Here is a 22450-nt window from a genome sequence, read left to right on the forward strand (position 1 = left end):
CGTGGGTATCTTCTTCAACTAAGAACTGAAAATGTGTCAATAAAATTTTTTGAACTAACTACGTTTACTTTTATCCATAAACATATATACTGAAATAATTTATGTTCGCAACTATTATTGCACGAAGCGTGTGACTTGATAATCGCAATGTCACGATTAAGGTCGAATTGTGATAAGTCAACCCCGATGCCGCATGAATAAAAATACAATATCCATTTCAAAGAAAGATTCAGGTCTTGAAATGACCTGATAATGAAACAGAGGAAATGAACATCGCAGAATTATCGCTAAGGTATTCTCTAATTAGAAAACAGTGTAAAAAATAATGCTTCAATGAACCGTACGAGTACTAAAATTTCTAATTCTATTCCGACTCGATAAACTTGGTAGTTATACAGGATGTTTCCGACTAAATGCCACAGTATGTAGGGTTGCCTACCACTCAGGGAACAAATATCAGTAAAAACTATCGAGTCATTTAATCACTTCAAAGTAACTCCGGGACGCGATCACTGAATGTTTCAACGTAGGTTATAAACAACGAAAAACTGTTTGGCCACATCCATACAACTCTGCCAAGGCAAGACGGGCAATTCCAACTTATTCGCGAGGACTTTGAACGCGCTACCTATCGATAACTCGTACCGATGTTTGTTTCCCTCAGTGTCAGACAATCCAACATACTGTGGTGTTTACTCGGAAACAACCTGTACACGAGGCATGAACAATGCAGTTGTACACATAAATTGAATATGCAATTGTTACTTGCTGTTCATGATACTACAAGTGAAGTTTCAGTCTCGTTAGTTACAATCTCAATTTCTGCTGATGTACTGCGGGCAAATGCCTGAATAGCAAGTTTTCCAAAAACTCACTGAAAATACATTCCGCATAGCAGGTATTGAATCAGTTTGTATGTATTCGCATATTTCGCCACCATTTCACTTCAGCTTACTAATAATTCGGTATAATTTATGCTTTTCAGCTAAACACGCTTCCCGTATTATTAACAAAAATGTTAAATCGCCTTCTCGGATGGTTTTACCCATCGTACCATAATTATGGTTCGTTCATGAGTATTTTATAAAATTGCCCACGCTACTTGGTTTAAATTACTAGGCCACTCAACTGAACTTTGGATTAACTTTTTCCCCAGACCCGAGAACTGCCGAGTGGTTTTTAATGTCGGGACCAGGGCCTGTGATAATTATACTGGCGATGTACCTGTATATCTGCACTTCAGGCCGAAGATTCATGAGAGACAAGCCACCCTACACGTTGCGCAAAACTATGATTGTGCACAACTTGATTCAAGTCTTTTTCAACATTTATATAACCCGAGAGGGCTTAATGGCAGGCTGGCTTTACAATTACAGCTACTCGTGTCAACCATTCGTTTATTCGGAAAGCCCATCGGATATTCGGGTGAGTTCAATTTGTAGATTAAGATTGTTTTCATGTATGGAAAGGAAATGTTGGTGAAAGTTGACAGGCTGAATTTCAGCGATTAACTGCTCATGAGCGAGCTTCAGTTGTAAGACGCGGTTTGCGGAGGTTATGTATTTTAACGCTCGTAAGATTTTCGAGAGCGGAATGCTCGTAATTACCAACGCGGGTGGGAGTCTTTGTCTTTATGATGTTTAATGAACCTTGAAATAATTAAGTAAAAAAGTTTCGTGCTCGAAAAAGGAAGGTGGATGGTTAATCTTTTCCTAATTAAAGATCCCTGTGGTTTGACTATCTATTTCTTTGGCAGGCGTCGGATTTTACTCCGTTGCAGTGAACTTTACAGACGCAGGATTGAGGGGTTGTTGTCCCTGCCTTCCCACAAACTCAGGTTTTTACACCGTTCGTGTGATTGGATAAATTGAGACGCACCCTTTTACCGTTGCTGCAGTTTCGCAAACGCGCTCTCCAAAGATTGTCGTCCCTGTGTGGTTTGCTACTAACCTTCAATGACTATTTATAGAGATCGCTATTTGGAGTGTGATCATACCTGCAAACATGAAAATCATGTCTTATCTTACATTGAATTTCACCACTGAGGCAGAAAGTAGACATTATTCGACATAACCTCTCAATCGGTAGATATCGCACAAGGCGACGACGCATTGATAAAATTCAAACAATTAATACTGATTTAACGCAAATCAAAGACCACACACTGATGTTTCTAAAGGTTAAAAGCATGGTAATTATGAAAGTGACTCATCGGTTATTGTCACGGCGTAGAACGCATCGGAAGGCTACGATCGAATTTAGAGTTAAATTTTAAAGATAGAAAAATTCGTAAGCCAAGCGCCTTGGCAGATAGAGTAGAATTATGGGATATAGGGATAGACGCATAGCGGTGCTTTCAGCTACTGAAGGAAATCGAAATATTTAGAGTCTAGCTGAAGTAGAACTATAAACAAATTTAACTTTGTAAAACTCAGGAGCGTAACCTATGAATTGAGTATTTGAATGAAATTTTTTTTTTCCATTTTTAGCGGTGCATAATGCAGTGCAAGCCAAAATAATGAGGACATATTTTTTGTTTTTCGTTAAAAATGATAATTTTTCATGTTATGGGTGATTGAATTTCACTGATTTTAAAATATATAGATATATCTTAACATGGGTGACGTCAAAATGTTATAGTTTTCAATCTGTTATATTATTGGCAATTTTAATTCAATCGAAAAAATAAAAAATAAGTCCAAAATATTTTTTTCCAATCTACAAGAATATGAAATAAAAAAATTTCATTCAAATACTCAATTGCGTAATTTGTTCTTTATTTTATTTTACCTTTTCTTTTTTCGTTCTTGCATGAGCATGCGATATTCTTGATACCAAAAGATTGTATTTCTTTGAATTGATTTGGTTGATTAAATATTACGGTGTATCAAAACTTGCTTTCTTACTCAGGTAACAACTTGTCAAAGATAAGTAAAATCATTCAAGTAGAGAGGGAACAGCAACGGAGTAAAATCATAGGAACAGAAAATCTACATGGAGTAAAATCCATTATTAGAGGAGGGAATACGGCTAGAAGGAAAAACTCAGCCTCTGAAAAAATAGCTTAGGGTACAACGACAAGTCTGAATCTGGTCAAAACATAGCACGGCGTCATAGCCCGTGTCTGTGGGAAACTATGGACGACAAACTGTCAAGCCTGCGTCTGCAAGTCCGCTGCACCAGAGTCAAATCCCGCGTCAGCTTAGATTAGAGGTAGGTAGAGAACAGGAACTTTTTTGATCAGAAAAGAAAACAATCTCCTACGTTCCGTTTTTAACACGGAGCTCCTTTTTTTATAAATTATATAAAGGTCCTTTCACATCACTGAGACAAAGACATCCACTGGCGTAGGTGATTACGGTCGTCATCCCAATGCTGCAAATTGTTGGGTGTCGATCAAGTCTCTGGCACTGGACTAGATTCTCTTATAGCAGGACGTCCCGTTGTTGTCCCCGCCAAACGTGGCGCTAGTAGTCATATACTTTACCCCCTACGCTCCTCACTCTCCGAAAATCTGCTCTCTGCGTTGTTCTTAACCTCCATACAACCAATAGGGACCGTGCATTGTGAGCAGGTGACTACTAGCGCCGCGTAGTGGCGGGATATACTAACGGGGACACGTTATACCACCAGTGTCAGGGGCCTGGTGTAGATGAATGTAGCTGCGGTAACGTCGAGGATCGTCAAAAAACACAACAAGTATGCTACGCGTGAGTTGAAGGCAGACAGAAAGTGCTAATGGCGGTAATTTCAAAACCCTTCCAGCGAGAAAATTGGCATTTGTAATTTCTTTTTAATCAATAATGTCTTTTAATACGTGTCAAAATAATTATCAATAGAATAGAGCATCTTTTTTTGAGGGGTTTAAGAAATATTTTGGAAAGGTAATAAAATTACTGCGTGACTTTATTTTGATGATTCCATTGGATTTTTATCAGACGTACCGAACGTTTTGAAACCGACCAAAAAATTAATTCACCTCGTCTCGGATCACCCAGCCCCCCTACTTTCGAATACCATCATATCAACTATATACACGTAATTGAAACATTAATTTTCATAAAGCATACGATATACATATATCAGCTTTGTGTTGATGCAATCTTACTGCAATTATGACGTGTAAGTTGAATAAATTGCAATATTGCAACAATCCATCTGCAATGTTTCATACAGAAGCTGTTAATTGTAATATTGCTACAATGTGTCTGGATGGTAACCGTAACTGCGATATAGCAATGTTGTTGTAATGTTGATTCAATATTTTGTACTGTGTGTGATCTTGGTTGCTTCACAAACCTTAGATTGATTGATTATGTGTAATCACGATGATTTTTTGCTTCAGACGTTCAGTTTTGCTGCTATATTTAGTTCAATTCACATATAATCCAATTGATTTCAAATGTATTTTGATGAGACAAATGAAATAAGTGTTTATACATCATCAAATCTTGCAGTAAAATTGTAACAACGTCACTTGGCAAGGTTAAAATTTGTAAGACACATTGTGCAATTTTTTCGCTGTATATTTTGAGTGAACACGTGAAACTGTAATATGCCTGTAAATTTGCTGCTATAGTAAAAGGATAGAAATATTGCAGTAATATTCGCCAAATATTGCGTGGTAACGTGGGCTTACGAACTTAAACCGTTTTAATAATTTACAGATCGCGAGAAGCGTACACCTGTACTTCATTTGCAAGATCATTCAACTTTTAGATACGGTATTCGTCGTACTCCGCAAGAAGGAACGTCAATTATCTTTATTTCATGTTTGTTACCACTTTACAGCGGTGACTTATTCATGGATTGGAGTCCGTTACATGGCTGGTGGTCATTCAACGTTTATCGGACTATTGAACTGTTTTGTTCAGACATTTGTATACAGCTATTACTTACTCGCTGCAATTGGGCCGAAAGTACAGAAGTACCTGGTGTGGAAAAAGTATCTGACTGCACTACAAATCGTACGATTTGTTATTGCAGATTTACACAGTATACAAGTGTTCTTCATCGACTGTACCGTTTCAAAGTCAACAGCTCTGACCACAATAGTGATCAGCACTACTTTTACGTACATGCTCGCATCCTTTTATGTCCAAAATTACCATAAAAGTAACGTTAATAACGTGGCGTGCGTAGGTGTCTCAAAAAATAATTCCACCAATCTGAAATCTAATAAAAAAGATTTTAAACTTCAAAGTATCCCTGGACAGTGTGATTAAGTTGCATGCTATATCAATTGAAAGTACGGATGGTTGAGGGTCGTAACTTAAGGAATCCTCATATCAAATTGGGCTATGGTGTTGTAATCGAATATCCTAAATCGATGCCACGGTAACATGAAGTTGTTTTATACTGTCTATACCTGTTCTATGTTAAATTAATAAAGTTACAATGTTCATGGTTTTAATACCTTCATCAAATTATTACTGCAATGTGGTCCGTAAAATAGGGAATTACGTATTTTTCATTATGCGCTGGAATTCAGAATCAAATATCTATTTATTAAGCCTATATATATACAGAATGAATTGCTCACGATAGAATAGTCAGTCGTCTGCTACAATTTGATGCGCATGCGCTGCAATCTGAGAGCAGTTAGCTAGGATGATCAAGCGTCACGAATATAACCTCAAAAATGTTGGCAGTTGTCGCTAGCAGTTGTGTTACAACTGCTCTCAAATTGTAGCCCATACGCATTGTTACGTAAGAAATTGAAACCTGGGGTCCGATAAGATCGCCAGTTCCCAAGAGAGTAGCCACCACTCTTTGATAACCAAATGGATGGTAGTTTCGATCAAGTGTTTATTGATTATATACGCAGATGCATTGTTAGAAGAAATGTTGAAGACAAGAGAAGCCTCACCATGGAAGTACAGGTATTGCCTTACTTTACTGTTCAAGGAATGACTGTCGTGGTAACTTGGATAGCGTTAATGATATATTGTAGTATAATTCGAGATTGGGGTCTCTAGCCGAGGCGTGGCTTAAAAAATTGCACCTAGCGGTGAAAATACGGACTACAGTGAGTTGGTCACGCTGTACATAAACAAATGTAGACAAGTGTATTTTTATAAGAATACATTTTGTTTTTGTAATTTTAAAATATAAAATGAAACTTTTATTATAAGAAGCTTGTAAATTTGTACATAAACAAGTACATAGTCCGCGTCAGCTGATGCGATTCAATCTACTCGATCAGATGTTGAATATCACCACCAGATAGCCTATCCGAGCACTAGAGTTCTCAATAATATATGCCGTAGGCTCCAAGCGAATCGTTAAATTGGAACTGAGTTAAAGACACCGACGAGAGGCTCGTCCATATGACTCGGTAACTGATCGTGCTACCAATAAGTTGGTTACTGAAAAGTCATCCGCTTATACGCTTCGTATGAGTTGGCAACTGTGTAGTCTTAAAGTGATTCGAAGGGGTGGATTCTCATAGCATTAAATTGCAACAGACGACGGACCATTCTGTCATGAGCAATTCACTCTGTATTTTGGCACTGATAGGTAAGCTATCTTCACTAATTGTAAGTTTTCATGTGAAACGGATGTATCAAAAGTGCAACGGATGATTTACTAATAGAAAGGTGATTCTTGGATATGAAGGTCAGAGAAATTAAAGAAACTGAAATTTGATTATGTGATGCATGTGGTGGATGATTTGTCTGGTCGATTTCCAATAAAACTAGATGAAGAGTATTCTTTGAACCGAGTATTTTTCATGTCCTTATTTCAAATAATTTCGGTTCATGTTATATTTGAAATGTACTTTTTATGAGTGAACTATTCATCAGATTAACAAAATGTGAATAACTAATATTGTTTACACCAGTTCCGTATTTTGTTTGGTCGTGCTGACCAACACACTTTGTTTCTGGTCTTGCGCATATTATGCAAGGACATTTGAAAGTGGCCCTTAAGGGGGGGTAAGGGTTCCAGTGTAAAAAAAAACCCTTATTTGTGAATTTCTTTTAAAAGTATGGATTGAGCAAATCTATTCAAACCTTTTGTACATTATGAAGTATACTTGTAACAATATTCTGTAATTTTTTCATGAGGAAATATTGAAAAACAAGCCGGTGACAGAGCTTGCCCCAGAACGTCTTAGAAAAAAAAAAACAATTTGCGGTCTTCACTATATCTCGGTCGGAAATTATCTGAAATCAAAAACCATTAAAATTTAGTCAAAGTGTCATCAGATCCTCCCCCCAACGTTCTATGATTATTTTTTTTTTCATAAAAAATTTTTGGTGGCCATCTAAAGTGTAAACTGCTATTTTCCACGAAAAATTCCGCCATTTTGTGGGTGGGAAACCCCCTTAATGTGAAAAAAAAAACAATTTTAACTAAACGTTGGTGGGAGGTATTTTATATGTAGAAAATGTGTACCAAGTTTGAAATGAATCGGTCAAGTAGTTTCTAAATGGCAGTGAACGCGGACTTTGAAAAAGTAGTTTTGAGAAAAAATCACAAATCGCACGATCGAACGTGCAACGACAAACTGACGCTCGTCTCTCGTTTAAAAATATTGTACAGTGTATAGTATACATACAAATATAAAATATGTCTTTATGGCTTTACTTACCTGTCTTTACTAAATAAAATATTCTCGAAACAGGATAATGGACCAGAACGATAGGAATGAATAAGTTGTATACCTGCTGTCAGAGCTATAGTGTTAAAGGGCAGGAGACTAACTAGAAAATAACTTCAAGAGTTTTGCTCAGATCGACTTAAAATTTTGGGAATATATTCTTGAAATGTTTAACAATAAGATAGGACAAAAAAAAATTCGATTTTTCGAAAGTGCAAACCCTTACCCTCCCCCCTCCCCTTAATAATGTTTGAAAAAAAATTTAACCTTGCCGCCCCAAAAATTGGCTTCAACGGGGGCAGTTTTGCAAACAACTGCTCTCGGATTGTAGCATACCGGGACAATCTCTTGAAACTATACATATAATGCGCATGCGCGAGTTTTATCGGCTGCACGGGCAGGCTGGCCACTCCAAGTTTCAGCTGTCAAACCCTGTTTCTGGCGTCGATGTAGTTCATACGAATTTTTAAGGTTAGAATCTCAAACAGTCGAGATAGTGACTCGGAAAGTTGATGCTAATGCTCTTTGAAAATTGGCTTTATTCGAAAACATCGCCGCGGGGCGATTTCATCGACCAATGAGATTGAATTATTTGGCGCATGCGCATTGTATGTATAGTTTCAAGAGATTGTCCCGGTCTGCGCATTAAACTATAGCAGACGACGAGCCATTCTGTCGGTAGCAATTCGCTCTGTATGAAACTCAATGTATCTTTCTCTTTATGTTCGCATGTTCATTTATAGCTCCAGAACTACTCAGCCGATTTTGATTCTGATTCTTTTTTTTTCAAAGAATAGCCACAACATGCGGGTAGGTTTGAGGATGTATTCTGTTATGATCGGATCAACAGTTTCAGAGGTATACCGATATTCTAAGCAAAGTTGGAACGGGATCACACACTCATGCGAACGCTGACTAAACTCTTACAGACAGACAAAAGTTGAATGCACCAGGTTCTCCATTGTTTGGAACCGATTTGGGGCGACAAATCATCATTTGAGGTCTTGTTAACAATTCAGAGATTGTTTTGTTACATTTTGAGAAGAATCGTGGTAACTTAAAAATGCATAAATTCGATGGATATTCAATATTTGACCATCTCGTGATAATATTACAAAAAAAGTATTGATTCCCAACTACTGATTTCCTCAACCCTGTACGTGTCAAAGTTCTTGTGAAATTTTCGCTGCAGTTTTCATTTTCTTTGCATAAACCATGACACAGACTATATCAAAATTTAAACGTTTAGAGTATCAATCTCTGTTGACGCGAAGGCTTGGGGATGCCTTCTAGCTATGGGAAATACCAGTCCTGTAGAGTTCATCATTTTTTTTCGACTTCATTTACGATTGCAAAGAACCCTCTATGTCGCGATGTCGGTGCAAAAGAGAAAAATTTTTTTGACTATTTCACAAATTGTATTTTTCGAATGAATGAAGATATCATAAATCCCATTCGTAATTTTTAGATGTTGAGTTTTCATATGTGTGAAAAAATCGGGAAACTAAACAAACCAACCACAGACCACGGTGTTTTGATTTTTTGGAGAAAGATTTAGTTCTTGACGGTGAAAGGAAGCTTTTTTGTGGTCACGGAAAGTTGTGCTTCTTTTGCCATAGTGAATTTTATATTAAAAGAGTACCGCATTATCGAACCTAAACTACGAAATTTTGTTGGCTTACCCTGACATTATATAGGGTGTAACTATTGGAGACATTGAAAATGTAGTTACAAGGGTGTAGATTAAACATTATACTAGATTACATTGCATTTATCGGTCACCAGGATATAGACATATTTATATTTTATACTATTAACAGAATTGACATGAACACAAATAAAACATTCAAGATAAACATAAAATCGAATATTTTCACCTATTGATAAAGAAGGAACACACATGTATACGCCGATGATACACAGTGAAATCAACGATTCAAAACAATAAAGAGTATATTTATCAGATGCAGACCTTTCGACAATTTCACCTTACGATTCATGGACTCGATATACTCCATGTTCTCGATTTTATATAAAATTGTAAATATTAACTTGTTTCAATTAATCATTCAAGATTAAAATATGCCTTTTGTATATATAATGCCAATTGTCAAATGATGTTTTCTGATAATTCTTTGGTGACCAGTCTTCTTTTCAAACAATAACGATGTTTTTTGTGTGTCTTAATTAGCTATTACTTTTCTCCATTGTTGCCCAAGGCAGTTCCACCGTTATCGTTACACAGATCTCGTTTTCGTTAATGACCTTTCACTTTTCATTCTTATAAACTTGTTAAAATTATTATGTGTTGACTCGTAGTCTTAGAAAAAAATGTGACTAGACTTTGTTTGTTACAAAAGGAACGTATTACGTAAAATTGAATATATTGACAGGTAAAAGAATAAATTGAAACGTGGACTACAAGGTATCAATTCGATGTTGATTCTTCGGCGTTTTCTCGTAGAATGCTAACCGATGAAACTCATTCGTTCACGCACAATACACGACTACTTTTTTATTTGATTTACGTAGTAGGCGCGCTATTTGAACTGTTACATTTTTTAGGGTAAAGGTTTCAGTATCCCAGACCGTTGACTGAAGAACATGAAGACAGATACCCTTGGGTGAATTTTTGTGACCCGTCTTCGGCGGACAGTGGACCCAGGTGGGCCTGGGACCGTAAGAGGGTTCTTCTCTATCGACTCTACCTAACGGGCTTGCACCGATATTCGTAGCAGCCAAAGAAGTGTCGGTATGAAAGCTTGCGATTGAGTCGGTAGAAAGTGAGTACGTATGCCTACTTGTCGACTGCGACTTAGAAATTTCGATCAGCTCGATCATCTCCGAGAGAAGACGCGTAACCGCGTCCACCGCCAACCACCGCAACAAACTCCGAGCACCGCCAACCACCGTCAACCACCTCCTCCCACCTCCTCAAACCGTCGTCCGCCACGTCCATCTCGTCCCCCTTCTCCTACTACTTCTCCACCCCCTCGTCATCCGCCGCGATCACCTCGATCACCTCCTACCATCTCCTACCGACTCCAAACACATCTTACCATCGGCATCCGCCTCCTACCACCCCCTGTTACCTCTTATCACCACCAACCACCCCCTACCAGATGCGACTACCTCCTACCATTTCCGAACACCTCCAACCACCTCCGATCACCTCCGACCACCTTCGTCGTCCTCGTCCACCTCGTCCGCCTCTTCCTCCTCCGCCTGCCACCCCGCCAGCGTCGTCCTCGTCGTCCTCGTCCGCCTCGACCTCCTCCGACCGCCGCCAACCACCTCCAAATACCTCCTACGTTGACTGAAGAATATAAACACAATTGCACCTAATGCAAATGGTCATTAGTGTGACAACAGAAAATCGTCGTGCGGTTGTGCTCCCTGAGATGTTCCGAAGGTAACGTTGAGAACTTGTTGCAAAACATCAGTTACCGATTTCGACATAATGCTGGTTGCATTCACCTTCCGAGTAACACAGTCTTCGCAATAGTGAGCCCAAGCCAGTACTAAATCTGTGTGTACTTACCGACTCGTCGGCGATACAAGAAATTAATAATGAGAATAAATTTGTTCCGAAATTCGTAGCAAAACAGTGATTCAATCAAAGTATAGGTACCCGAGAGAAGAATGTACACATAGATCATAATTAATAATAGATCAGATGTAATAATGATGCAAAGACCAAAAAGTATACATGTATATGCGGTGCATGTACGATATTAGTATACGTATATGATCCATTTACGATTAATACGTGATGCATACTGTAAATTTTATAATTTTCCAGAACAAAAACTAGATTACCTACTATTGTAAGTCTATAATATGAAAATAGAAGAATTATTCATTTCGAAATGGGATTCCGTTCGACACGCGCTCAATGTATTCCACAACATTAACATTCATAATTATTCTAAGAACTTTTCATTTGCTCTCTCGATCTTGAATTTTCGTAGACATAGAATCGAAACGCTGTTTTAGCTAGTCGCGCGTGAAGTATCTACATTGCGTAGACAAGCAGAATTGACTTTCGGAAAGTGTTCGTATGGAACAAATTTCCGAGTAACTTTAATATATCAAGGATGCGCTAATTTTGAACGAGATGAAATTGATGCTTCGTATATGAGACAGTATTTAACGCTGCGTAGTGATTTAAAGACCTAGAAAGGTGATAGGGAGAGAAAGAACGACGCTTCTTGAAACTTCGAGTGTATTTTAACACACATTTGAAAGATACGAGCGAAATCTTTCATCATCCAACTGTCGCAGAACGGCAGCGTTATTAGCCGACCCGTTCACTGAAGAATATATCTTCAGTCAACGGCCGACCATCGAAGGGCCTGGCTGCTTGAGTCTGGAATCGGCAGGAGAGATGAAGTGTGTATTTCTTGTATGAAACGCGAAAACTAAAAGCATTATACATCATATCATATCATCATACATCGTACATCATACATCATCATACATAGTATTAGAGTTTAATACCAAAGTTTGGATGTCGGATGTTCAGAAAGTGACGTTACCGATCTGAAATCAGCTAGCCGAATTCCTCAGTCTCGAAACAACCGCGCAGTAGAGCGGACGTATGAGAGTCGCGCTCCGCAAATTTCGAGTACCGGGTTCTCAACCTCCCGGATCCCGCGTTTCGGGTCCGCTACGTATTTCGAGTACCGGGTTCTCAACCTCCCGGATCCCGCGCTTCGGGTCCGCTACGCGGTGAAACTCGACTTCCAGGATAAGCGCACCGTGGTTCCTGGTTCGTGTTTACAATAAATTATTTCAATTCGTTTTTCGCGCAAGCCCAAATTCGGTAGCTGTCAGTCCGCTAATAAAATTTCTCGACTTCCAGGATAAGCGCTCCGTGGTTCCTGGTTCGTGTTTACAATAAATTATTTCAATTCGTTTTTCGCGCAAGCCCAAATTCGGTAGCTGTCAGTCCGCTAATAAAATTTCTCGACTTCCAGGATAAGCGCTCCGTGGTTCCTGGTTCGTGTTTACAATGAATTATTTCAATTCGTTTTTCGCGCAACCCCAAATTCGGTAGCTGTCAGTCCGCTAATAAAATTTCTCGATTTCCAGGATAAGCGCTCCGTGGTTCCTGGTTCGTGTTTACAATAAATTATTTCAATTCGTTTTTCGCGCAACCCCAAATTCGGTAGCTGTCAGTCCGCTAATAAAATTTCTCGACTTCCAGGATGAGCGCTCCGTGGTTCCTGGTTCGTGTTTACAATAAATTATTTCAATTCGTTTTTCGCGCAAGCCCAAATTCGGTAGCTGTCAGTCCGCTAATAAAATTTCTCGATTTCCAGGATAAGCGCTCCGTGGTTCCTGGTTCGTGTTTACGATAAATTATTTCAATTCGTTTTTCGCGCAAGCCCAAATTCGGTAGCTGTCAGTCCGCTAATAAAATTTCTCGACTTCCAGGATAAGCGCTCCGTGGTTCCTGGTTCGTGTTTACAATAAATTATTTCAATTCGTTTTTCGCGCAAGCCCAAATTCGGTAGCTGTCAGTCCGCTAATAAAATTTCTCGACTTCCAGGATAAGCGCTCCGTGGTTCCTGGTTCGTGTTTACAATAAATTATTTCAATTCGTTTTTCGCGCAAGCCCAAATTCGGTAGCTGTCAGTCCGCTAATAAAATTTCTCGACTTCCAGGATAAGCGCTCCGTGGTTCCTGGTTCGTGTTTACAATAAATTATTTCAATTCGTTTTTCGCGCAAGCCCAAATTCGGTAGCTGTCAGTCCGCTAATAAAATTTCTCGACTTCCAGGATAAACGCTCCGTGGTTCCTGGTTCGTGTTTACAATAAATTATTTCAATTCGTTTTTCGCGCAAGCCCAAATTCGGTAGCTGTCAGTCCGCTAATAAAATTTCTCGACTTCCAGGATAAGCGCTCCGTGGTTCCTGGTTCGTGTTTACAATAAATTATTTCAATTCGTTTTTCGCGCAACCCCAAATTCGGTAGCTGTCAGTCCGCTAATAAAATTTCTCGACTTCCAGGATGAGCGCTCCGTGGTTCCTGGTTCGTGTTTACAATAAATTATTTCAATTCGTTTTTCGCGCGAGCCCAAATTCGGTAGCTGTCAGTCCGCTAATAAAATTTCTCGACTTCCAGGATAAGCGCTCCGTGGTTCCTGGTTCGTGTTTACAATAAATTATTTCAATTCGTTTTTCGCGCAAGCCCAAATTCGGTAGCTGTCAGTCCGCTAATAAAATTTCTCGACTTCCAGGATAAGCGCTCCGTGGTTCCTGGTTCGTGTTTACAATAAATTATTTCAATTCGTTTTTCGCGCAAGCCCAAATTCGGTGGCTGTCAGTCCGCTAATAAAATTTCTCGACTTCCAGGATAAGCGCTCCGTGGTTCCTGGTTCGTGTTCACAATGAATTATTTCAATTCGTTTTTCGCGCAACCCCAAATTCGGTAGCTGTCAGTCCGCTAATAAAATTTCTCGATTTCCAGGATAAGCGCTCCGTGGTTCCTGGTTCGTGTTTACAATAAATTATTTCAATTCGTTTTTCGCGCAAGCCCAAATTCGGTAGCTGTCAGTCCGCTAATAAAATTTCTCGACTTCCAGGATAAGCGCTCCGTGGTTCCTGGTTCGTGTTTACAATAAATTATTTCAATTCGTTTTTCGCGCAAGCCCAAATTCGGTAGCTGTCAGTCCGCTAATAAAATTTCTCGACTTCCAGGATAAGCGCTCCGTGGTTCCTGGTTCGTGTTTACGATAAATTATTTCAATTCGTTTTTCGCGCAAGCCCAAATTCGGTAGCTGTCAGTCCGCTAATAAAATTTCTCGACTTCCAGGATAAGCGCTCCGTGGTTCCTGGTTCGTGTTTACAATAAATTATTTCAATTCGTTTTTCGCGCAAGCCCAAATTCGGTAGCTGTCAGTCCGCTAATAAAATTTCTCGACTTCCAGGATAAGCGCTCCGTGGTTCCTGGTTCGTGTTTACGATAAATTATTTCAATTCGTTTTTCGCGCAAGCCCAAATTCGGTAGCTGTCAGTCCGCTAATAAAATTTCTCGATTTCCAGGATAAGCGCTCCGTGGTTCCTGGTTCGTGTTTACAATAAATTATTTCAATTCGTTTTTCGCGCAAGCCCAAATTCGGTAGTTGTCAGTACACTAATAAAATTTCTATAACTTTATAATCTTCTCATAATCTTTCTGGTAGATTATATCGATAAAAAAATTATATTAAACCTTACACATTATTTTTGATTTGTTCTCATGCTGAAAATATTTATTACTATTCAAGGTATAACCTGAGGTGGTTGAAGGTGGTCGGCGGTGGACGAGGAGGAGGACGAGGAGGACGAGGATTTGTGCTGGGTGAGTAAAACACTTTTATAATATTTGATGGCAATTGTAATTATATTTCATCTGAAATATTACATACTTGTCATGTTTACAATAAATTATTTCAATTCATTTTTCGTGCAAGCACATATTCAGTGGCTATGAATAATCTTGTACAATTCATTACATTATTAATTAATTGATTAATTACATTAATCCTTACACAATATTTTTGATGTGTTCCTATACTAAAAATATTCATTACTATTCCAGCTATTACCCGAGGTGGTCAGAGGTGGACGAGGAGGAGGACGAGCTGGACGAGGAGGAGGACCAGGTGGACGAGGAGGAGGACGAGGTGGCCGAGGAGGAGGCGGGGTGGGTCGTGGGAGAGGACCTCTCCTCTCCTCAGAGGAGGGGAGGGGGAGGGGCAGGGAAGGGGGAGAGGTGGGCGGGGATGGGGAAGGGACGGGAAGGGAAGGGAAGGGAAGGGGCGGGGAGGGGAAGGGAGGAAAGGGGAGGGTGGCGGGGACGGGCCGGGAGGGAGGGAAGGAGGGCGGGAGGGCGGGAGGGAGAGAGAGAGTGGAGGACGGATGTTCATGCGAGCCCGTTAGAGCTAATAGAGCAGTACACCCCCCCCCCCCCTTCCCGCACCCGCCCTCCGTCCCTCCCTCCCGCCCACCCTCCCGCCCTCCCTCCCTCCCTCCCTCCCTCCCACCCACCCTCCCCGCCGCCCCCCCCCCCCCCCCCCCCCCCCCTTTCCTCCCTGCCCCTCCCCGCCCCTTCCCTTCCCGTCCCTTCCCCATCCCCGCCCACCTCTCTCCCTTCCCTGCCCCTCCCCCTCCCCTCCTCTGAGGAGAGGGGAGGTCCTCTCCCACGACCCACCCCGCCTCCTCCTCGGCCACCTCGTCCTCCTCCTCGTCCACCTGGTCCTCCTCCTCGTCCAGCTCGTCCTCCTCCTCGTCCACCTCTGACCACCTCGGGTAATAGCTGGAATAGTAATGAATATTTTTAATATAGGAACACATCAAAAATATTGTGTGAGGATTAATGTAAATAATCAATTAATTAATAATATAATGAATTGTACAAGATTATTCATAGCTACTGAATATGTGCTTGCACGAAAAATGAATTGAAATAATTTGGTGTAAGCCTGACAAGTTTGTAATATTTCAGATGAAATATAATTACAATTGCCATCAAATATTATAAAAGTGTTTTACTCACCCAGCACAAATCCTCGTCCTCCTCGTCCTCCTCCTCGTCCACCGCCGACCACCTTCAACCACCTCAGGTTATACCTTGAATAGTAATAAATATTTTCAGCATGAGAACAAATCAAAAATAATGTGTAAGGTTTAATATAATTTTTTTATCGATATAATCTACCAGAAAGATTATGAGAAGATTATAAAGTTATAGAAATTTTATTAGTGTACTGACAACTACCGAATTTGGGCTTGCGCGAAAAACGAATTGAAATAATTTATTGTGAACACGAACCAGGAACCACGGAGCGCTTATCCTGGAAGTCGAGAAATTTTATTAGCGGACTGACAGCTACCGAATTTGGGCTTGCGCGAAAAACGAATTGAAATAATTTATTGTAAACACGAACCAGGAACCACGGAGCGCTTATCCTGGAAGTCGAGAAATTTTATTAGCGGACTGACAGCTACCGAATTTGGGCTTGCGCGAAAAACGAATTGAAATAATTTATTGTAAACACGAACCAGGAACCACGGAGCGCTTATCCTGGAAGTCGAGAAATTTTATTAGCGGACTGACAGCTACCGAATTTGGGGTTGCGCGAAAAACGAATTGAAATAATTTATTGTAAACACGAGCCAGGAACCACGGAGCGCTTATCCTGGAAGTCGAGAAATTTTATTAGCGGACTGACAGCTACCGAATTTGGGCTTGCGCGAAAAACGAATTGAAATAATTTATTGTAAACACGAACCAGGAACCACGGAGCGCTTATCCTGGAAGTCGAGAAATTTTATTAGCGGACTGACAGCTACCGAATTTGGGCTTGCGCGAAAAACGAATTGAAATAATTTATTGTAAACACGAACCAGGAACCACGGAGCGCTTATCCTGGAAGTCGAGAAATTTTATTAGCGGACTGACAGCTACCGAATTTGGGCTTGCGCGAAAAACGAATTGAAATAATTTATTGTAAACACGAACCAGGAACCACGGAGCGCTTATCCTGGAAGTCGAGAAATTTTATTAGCGGACTGACAGCTACCGAATTTGGGCTTGCGCGAAAAACGAATTGAAATAATTTATTGTAAACACGAACCAGGAACCACGGAGCGCTTATCCTGGAAGTCGAGAAATTTTATTAGCGGACTGACAGCTACCGAATTTGGGCTTGCGCGAAAAACGAATTGAAATAATTTATCGTAAACACGAACCAGGAACCACGGAGCGCTTATCCTGGAAGTCGAGAAATTTTATTAGCGGACTGACAGCTACCGAATTTGGGCTTGCGCGAAAAACGAATTGAAATAATTTATTGTAAACACGAACCAGGAACCACGGAGCGCTTATCCTGGAAGTCGAGAAATTTTATTAGCGGACTGACAGCTACCGAATTTGGGCTTGCGCGAAAAACGAATTGAAATAATTTATTGTAAACACGAACCAGGAACCACGGAGCGCTTATCCTGGAAGTCGAGAAATTTTATTAGCGGACTGACAGCTACCGAATTTGGGCTTGCGCGAAAAACGAATTGAAATAATTTATTGTAAACACGAACCAGGAACCACGGTGCGCTTATCCTGGAAGTCGAGTTTCACCGCGTAGCGGACCCGAAGCGCGGGATCCGGGAGGTTGAGAACCCGGTACTCGAAATACGTAGCGGACCCGAAACGCGGGATCCGGGAGGTTGAGAACCCGGTACTCGAAATTTGCGGAGCGCGACTCTCATACGTCCGCTCTACTGCGCGGTTGTTTCGAGACTGAGGAATTCGGCTAGCTGATTTCAGATCGGTAACGTCACTTTCTGAACATCCGACATCCAAACTTTGGTATTAAACTCTAATACTATGTATGATGATGTATGATGTACGATGTATGATGATATGATATGATGTATAATGCTTTTAGTTTTCGCGTTTCATACAAGAAATACACACTTCATCTCTCCTGCCGATTCCAGACTCAAGCAGCCAGGCCCTTCGATGGTCGGCCGTTGACTGAAGATATATTCTTCAGTGAACGGGTCGGCTAATAACGCTGCCGTTCTGCGACAGTTGGATGATGAAAGATTTCGCTCGTATCTTTCAAATGTGTGTTAAAATACACTCGAAGTTTCAAGAAGCGTCGTTCTTTCTCTCCCTATCACCTTTCTAGGTCTTTAAATCACTACGCAGCGTTAAATACTGTCTCATATACGAAGCATCAATTTCATCTCGTTCAAAATTAGCGCATCCTTGATATATTAAAGTTACTCGGAAATTTGTTCCATACGAACACTTTCCGAAAGTCAATTCTGCTTGTCTACGCAATGTAGATACTTCACGCGCGACTAGCTAAAACAGCGTTTCGATTCTATGTCTACGAAAATTCAAGATCGAGAGAGCAAATGAAAAGTTCTTAGAATAATTATGAATGTTAATGTTGTGGAATACATTGAGCGCGTGTCGAACGGAATCCCATTTCGAAATGAATAATTCTTCTATTTTCATATTATAGACTTACAATAGTAGGTAATCTAGTTTTTGTTCTGGAAAATTATAAAATTTACAGTATGCATCACGTATTAATCGTAAATGGATCATATACGTATACTAATATCGTACATGCACCGCATATACATGTATACTTTTTGGTCTTTGCATCATTATTACATCTGATCTATTATTAATTGTGATCTATGTGTACATTCTTCTCTCGGGTACCTATACTTTGATTGAATCACTGTTTTGCTACGAATTTCGGAACAAATTTATTCTCATTATTAATTTCTTGTATCGCCGACAAGTCGGTAAGTACACACAGATTTAGTACTGGCTTGGGCTCACTATTGCGAAGACTGTGTTACTCGGAGGGTGAATGTAGCCAGCATCTCAAGGGGTGCAAGCGTACAACGATTTTCGGTTGTCACACCAAAGCACATTAGGACAACCGTCTTTATATTTATCAGTCTACGCCTAGACGAATGCATTGACATATTTGCGAAAAAAATAACTTATTGGGTTTTGAACATCTTCACCGACGATGTCAACGTATAATTATTACCTGCAATAGAATTCACGAACAAAGAATGTTCCAATCATTGCCAAGTTCTCGGACTAGTTTAAAAGTGAATCGAAAAAAATGGAATGTCCTCACCTTGTTGTAGTCTCCAGTTCTTCTCCTTTTTCTTCTTCTTCTCCTATTATTTGTGTATGCTTTCCCAAAGATAAATAGCAAGCATTAGGATAACCATGAGGATTTTTTTTCGGAGACTTTGTGACGAGGTGCAGGCGGATAATTGTGAGGGTAAGGTATATCGATCAAGTTTTACTTTCAAAATACGATTTATTAACTTGCTGCCCTAACTAAGGCGCCATTGCGCACACATTTTATATCACACGTCTATATTACTCCCGCTGCACGCAATATACAAAATCTAAATCGTTAATTTTTAATCTACGGTGATTCCTATGTAATATGGCTTCTCCGAAGACATACGTACCTATATAAAGGTATATATATACATATACACCTATATATAAATCATCACATATTAATATTCAATGCATATTAATATCAATAATTAATTATACATACATGTCTCTCCAGTTTGCCTATTGATACAGGTATTATATTACGCTATATAAAATCATGCACTTGGTGCAGGTCACCTTCGTTTCAGTTGGTCCAGTCGAGATAGGTCTAAAAATCGGTCCATCTGGAAATATTCAGGGGGTGCGATTTAAAACATTTTTTTCACGCAATTAGAGTGGGGTGGTTGGTAGTGTGAGTCTTGACTTCCGGGAAAATTCCCCCCATTGTGTTTGCCGCCATCTTGATTTGAAGGAGTATTTTTGTTATTTACATAAATTGCTTACTTTTAACCTTAGGATAAAAATAATAACAATCGAAGTTGGAGGGAATATAAATCCTCACAAGTTTGTTGGTTATAATTTTTACGCTATGATCGATATTTCTAGAGTTAGACTACAAATACGGGTAAGAAATGTTTTTTTTTAACCATTTCGTTTATCATCAAGTTCATCGTAAAAATGGTAAGGAATAATCAGGTATAGAATTTTATTTTCAGACATATATTTAATTCAAGGGGTGGACATTTTTTATTATAAGTTATTTCCTGTATTATTGAGTTCATCGTAAAAATAGCTCATAGGGAAATCATCATAAGGTAAAAATGGTAAGATTCAAAGTTGAATGAAATAAAATTCCGTATCTGATTATTTGTTACCATTTTTGCCTGGAACTTGATAATATACGAGACAATTTAAAAAAAAAAAAAACTTTTCACTCCTATATGCAGCCTAACTCTACAAATATACATACTAGGGTAAAAATGATGAGTACCAAACTCATGGAGAATTACATTTTGCACAACTTTGGTTATTATCAATTTCACTCTAAAGTTGAAAATAAGCGAGTTATTCGACAAACAAAAAATCCCCCTTTGAATCAAGATGGCGGTAAACGCAATGGGGAGATTTTTCCGAAAATCGAAATTTACACTACCGACCACCCTCTCCTAAGTCTAAAAAAAATCGTACCCCGTAATTATGTCCAGGTGAAATCCTATTACGACTTGACTAAGTTTGCTTTTCTCATCTATGCCATTTTTTACTTTGTTATACCGTCATTAAATACAGCCGCAAGTATGATACACTCAAAGTCTTCTTCTTCTCTGTCAAATTCGAATATCAAAATTACATCAAAGAAATTAAAAATATTTTATTTATATGCATAAACGAAACACTGGAGTTAATTGTAATCGTTTGAAAATTTACTCCGGCTACTTTTAATTCCAATTCAATATTGTCCAGATATTCTGAAATAGTTTCATTCTAGTTAGATTATTACGATTTGAGAATGTTTAGTTACTTTGAAACTTATTCAATATTATTCATTGCAACATAATAGATGGCAAAACATACATAAAATAATGTTTCAATTCTTTTATAGTCATATTCAGTACCTTGTATTTTGCAGTTTGATATTCAGTCGACTGTTTTTGAATTTACGAACCTTATACAATAAGTAGAAAAAAATGTATAGACTAAGAAAAGCAAACGACTGATGAGGCGTTGAATATAATTCATCGCTATATTTTACCTACATTAAATTTACTCAACCCTTATGCAATTTCTTTCATCTATTTCTCACGCAACTTATATATTCTATATAATATAATCTTTGCGTTTGACGTTATACAAACAGTTATAATAATCATTGAACCTATACCGGGAGGATTTCTTGAAAATTAACGATACGAATGACTCATCGCCGGCAGATAGGCAACCGGAGTTACATCGGTGATATTGACTGCGTGTAAGACGTAACTTCGGTTGCCTATCTGCCGGCGAGGCACCGTCTGCATCGCTGCATTCATTGCCAGCAGGGTGACACAAGTTTCCTCTTCCACTTTCGTATTTGAAAACTTATAACATTTTATTACCACAGCGACAAAAACATATGTTGAAAAGGAAATTGACTGGTAGGAGTGGTACTACTGATTAAAACAATAATAACAAATAATGGAAATATGTTTGCATTTTTTATCCCGAGAGCGCGCTGCGAAAGAATTGTGTTACCAACAAACGTGGGGGAAAACTCAAGGTTCTACTAATCTTTAGTTATTTCCTCAAAGCGCTCGATTCAAATGGTAATGTTTTGCAATAGATTGTGGAATAAGCGTTGTGTAATAAAGCATCGAGTGTCACCCTGCTGGCTGCAGCCTCAAGGAATCCTTTCGGTAAATGCATATCTATGTACGTATGTGTATAAATATATATATATATATATATATATTTATATAATATAACCTGGCTGAAAAGATTCAAGCATATTTATCTTTCACATGGCAATTATGATACAAAGTTTGCAGAAAAACAAAAAAAAAAAAAAGTATATATATAAAGAAAACATGAACGAGAAAACTTATGATAACCGCATTAACAACGAGGTTTCATATCGTACACACGATCCTTTACATGTGGCCACAATTCTTAATTCTTAATCATCATACTCAATAGTATATAAAGTTTATTTACATCGTTTTTTTTTCCTCCCATTTTCACACGTTCGCGGCACAATGTCGCTGACGATTCGTTGAATATATCACATTTTCAATTTTTCATTCTCATTCTAGACTCGATACAAATTTTTTGCCCTGACAATATATATCTAGCCGGTGGGTTCGAATTTGATTAAAATTCATTTATTTAAGGTTGTGTGTTTTGTTGATTATTTCTGTGAATTTTTATGTGAAGGGTTGAACTGAAGTAGGAATTCGATTATATCTAAACCCAGTGAAAATATCTTCGTTA

At 39.1% G+C, this 22450-nt stretch overlaps 2 protein-coding genes across 5 annotated transcripts in view; one reads left to right on the top strand and one right to left on the bottom strand.

Moving 5' to 3' along the window:
* Window positions 1-798: 798 nt before the first annotated feature.
* On the top strand, window positions 799-5413 carry LOC124297847 (elongation of very long chain fatty acids protein-like). 4 transcript variants are annotated; one of them, XM_046749188.1, is made up of 4 exons: window positions 799-913; window positions 986-1064; window positions 1157-1425; window positions 4668-5413. In XM_046749188.1, exons 2-4 carry the CDS (start codon window positions 1016-1018, stop codon window positions 5223-5225), a joined length of 876 nt encoding a protein of 291 aa, XP_046605144.1. In that variant the 5' UTR covers window positions 799-913; window positions 986-1015; the 3' UTR covers window positions 5226-5413. The 4 variants fall into 4 exon arrangements, with proteins under 4 accessions (XP_046605144.1, XP_046605143.1, XP_046605145.1 ...); XM_046749187.1 differs by having other exon boundaries at window positions 799-898; XM_046749189.1 differs by lacking the exon at window positions 986-1064.
* Window positions 5414-19423: 14010 nt separating this feature from the next.
* Window positions 19424-22450, bottom strand: part of LOC124297845 (CUGBP Elav-like family member 2) — a 374143-nt gene continuing 371116 nt past the window's right edge. The window contains exon 15 of the mRNA XM_046749175.1: window positions 19424-19830. The gene's annotated coding sequence lies outside the window, so the exon portion shown is untranslated. The remainder of the gene's footprint in view (window positions 19831-22450) is intronic.

The sequence above is a fragment of the Neodiprion virginianus genome, chromosome 2 (genome assembly GCF_021901495.1).
Source record: "Neodiprion virginianus isolate iyNeoVirg1 chromosome 2, iyNeoVirg1.1, whole genome shotgun sequence".
In the NCBI taxonomy this organism is placed as follows: domain Eukaryota; kingdom Metazoa; phylum Arthropoda; class Insecta; order Hymenoptera; family Diprionidae; genus Neodiprion; species Neodiprion virginianus.

Coding starts and splice junctions, on each gene's coding strand:
- LOC124297847 (XM_046749188.1), top strand. CDS start 1,016: ATGTTAAATCGCCTTCTCGGATGGTTTTACCCATCGTACCATAATTAT. Junction 1,065..1,156: donor CCCATCGTACCATAATTATG/GTTCGTTCATGA, acceptor CTTTTTCCCCAG/ACCCGAGAACTGCCGAGTGG. Junction 1,426..4,667: donor AAAGCCCATCGGATATTCGG/GTGAGTTCAATT, acceptor AATAATTTACAG/ATCGCGAGAAGCGTACACCT.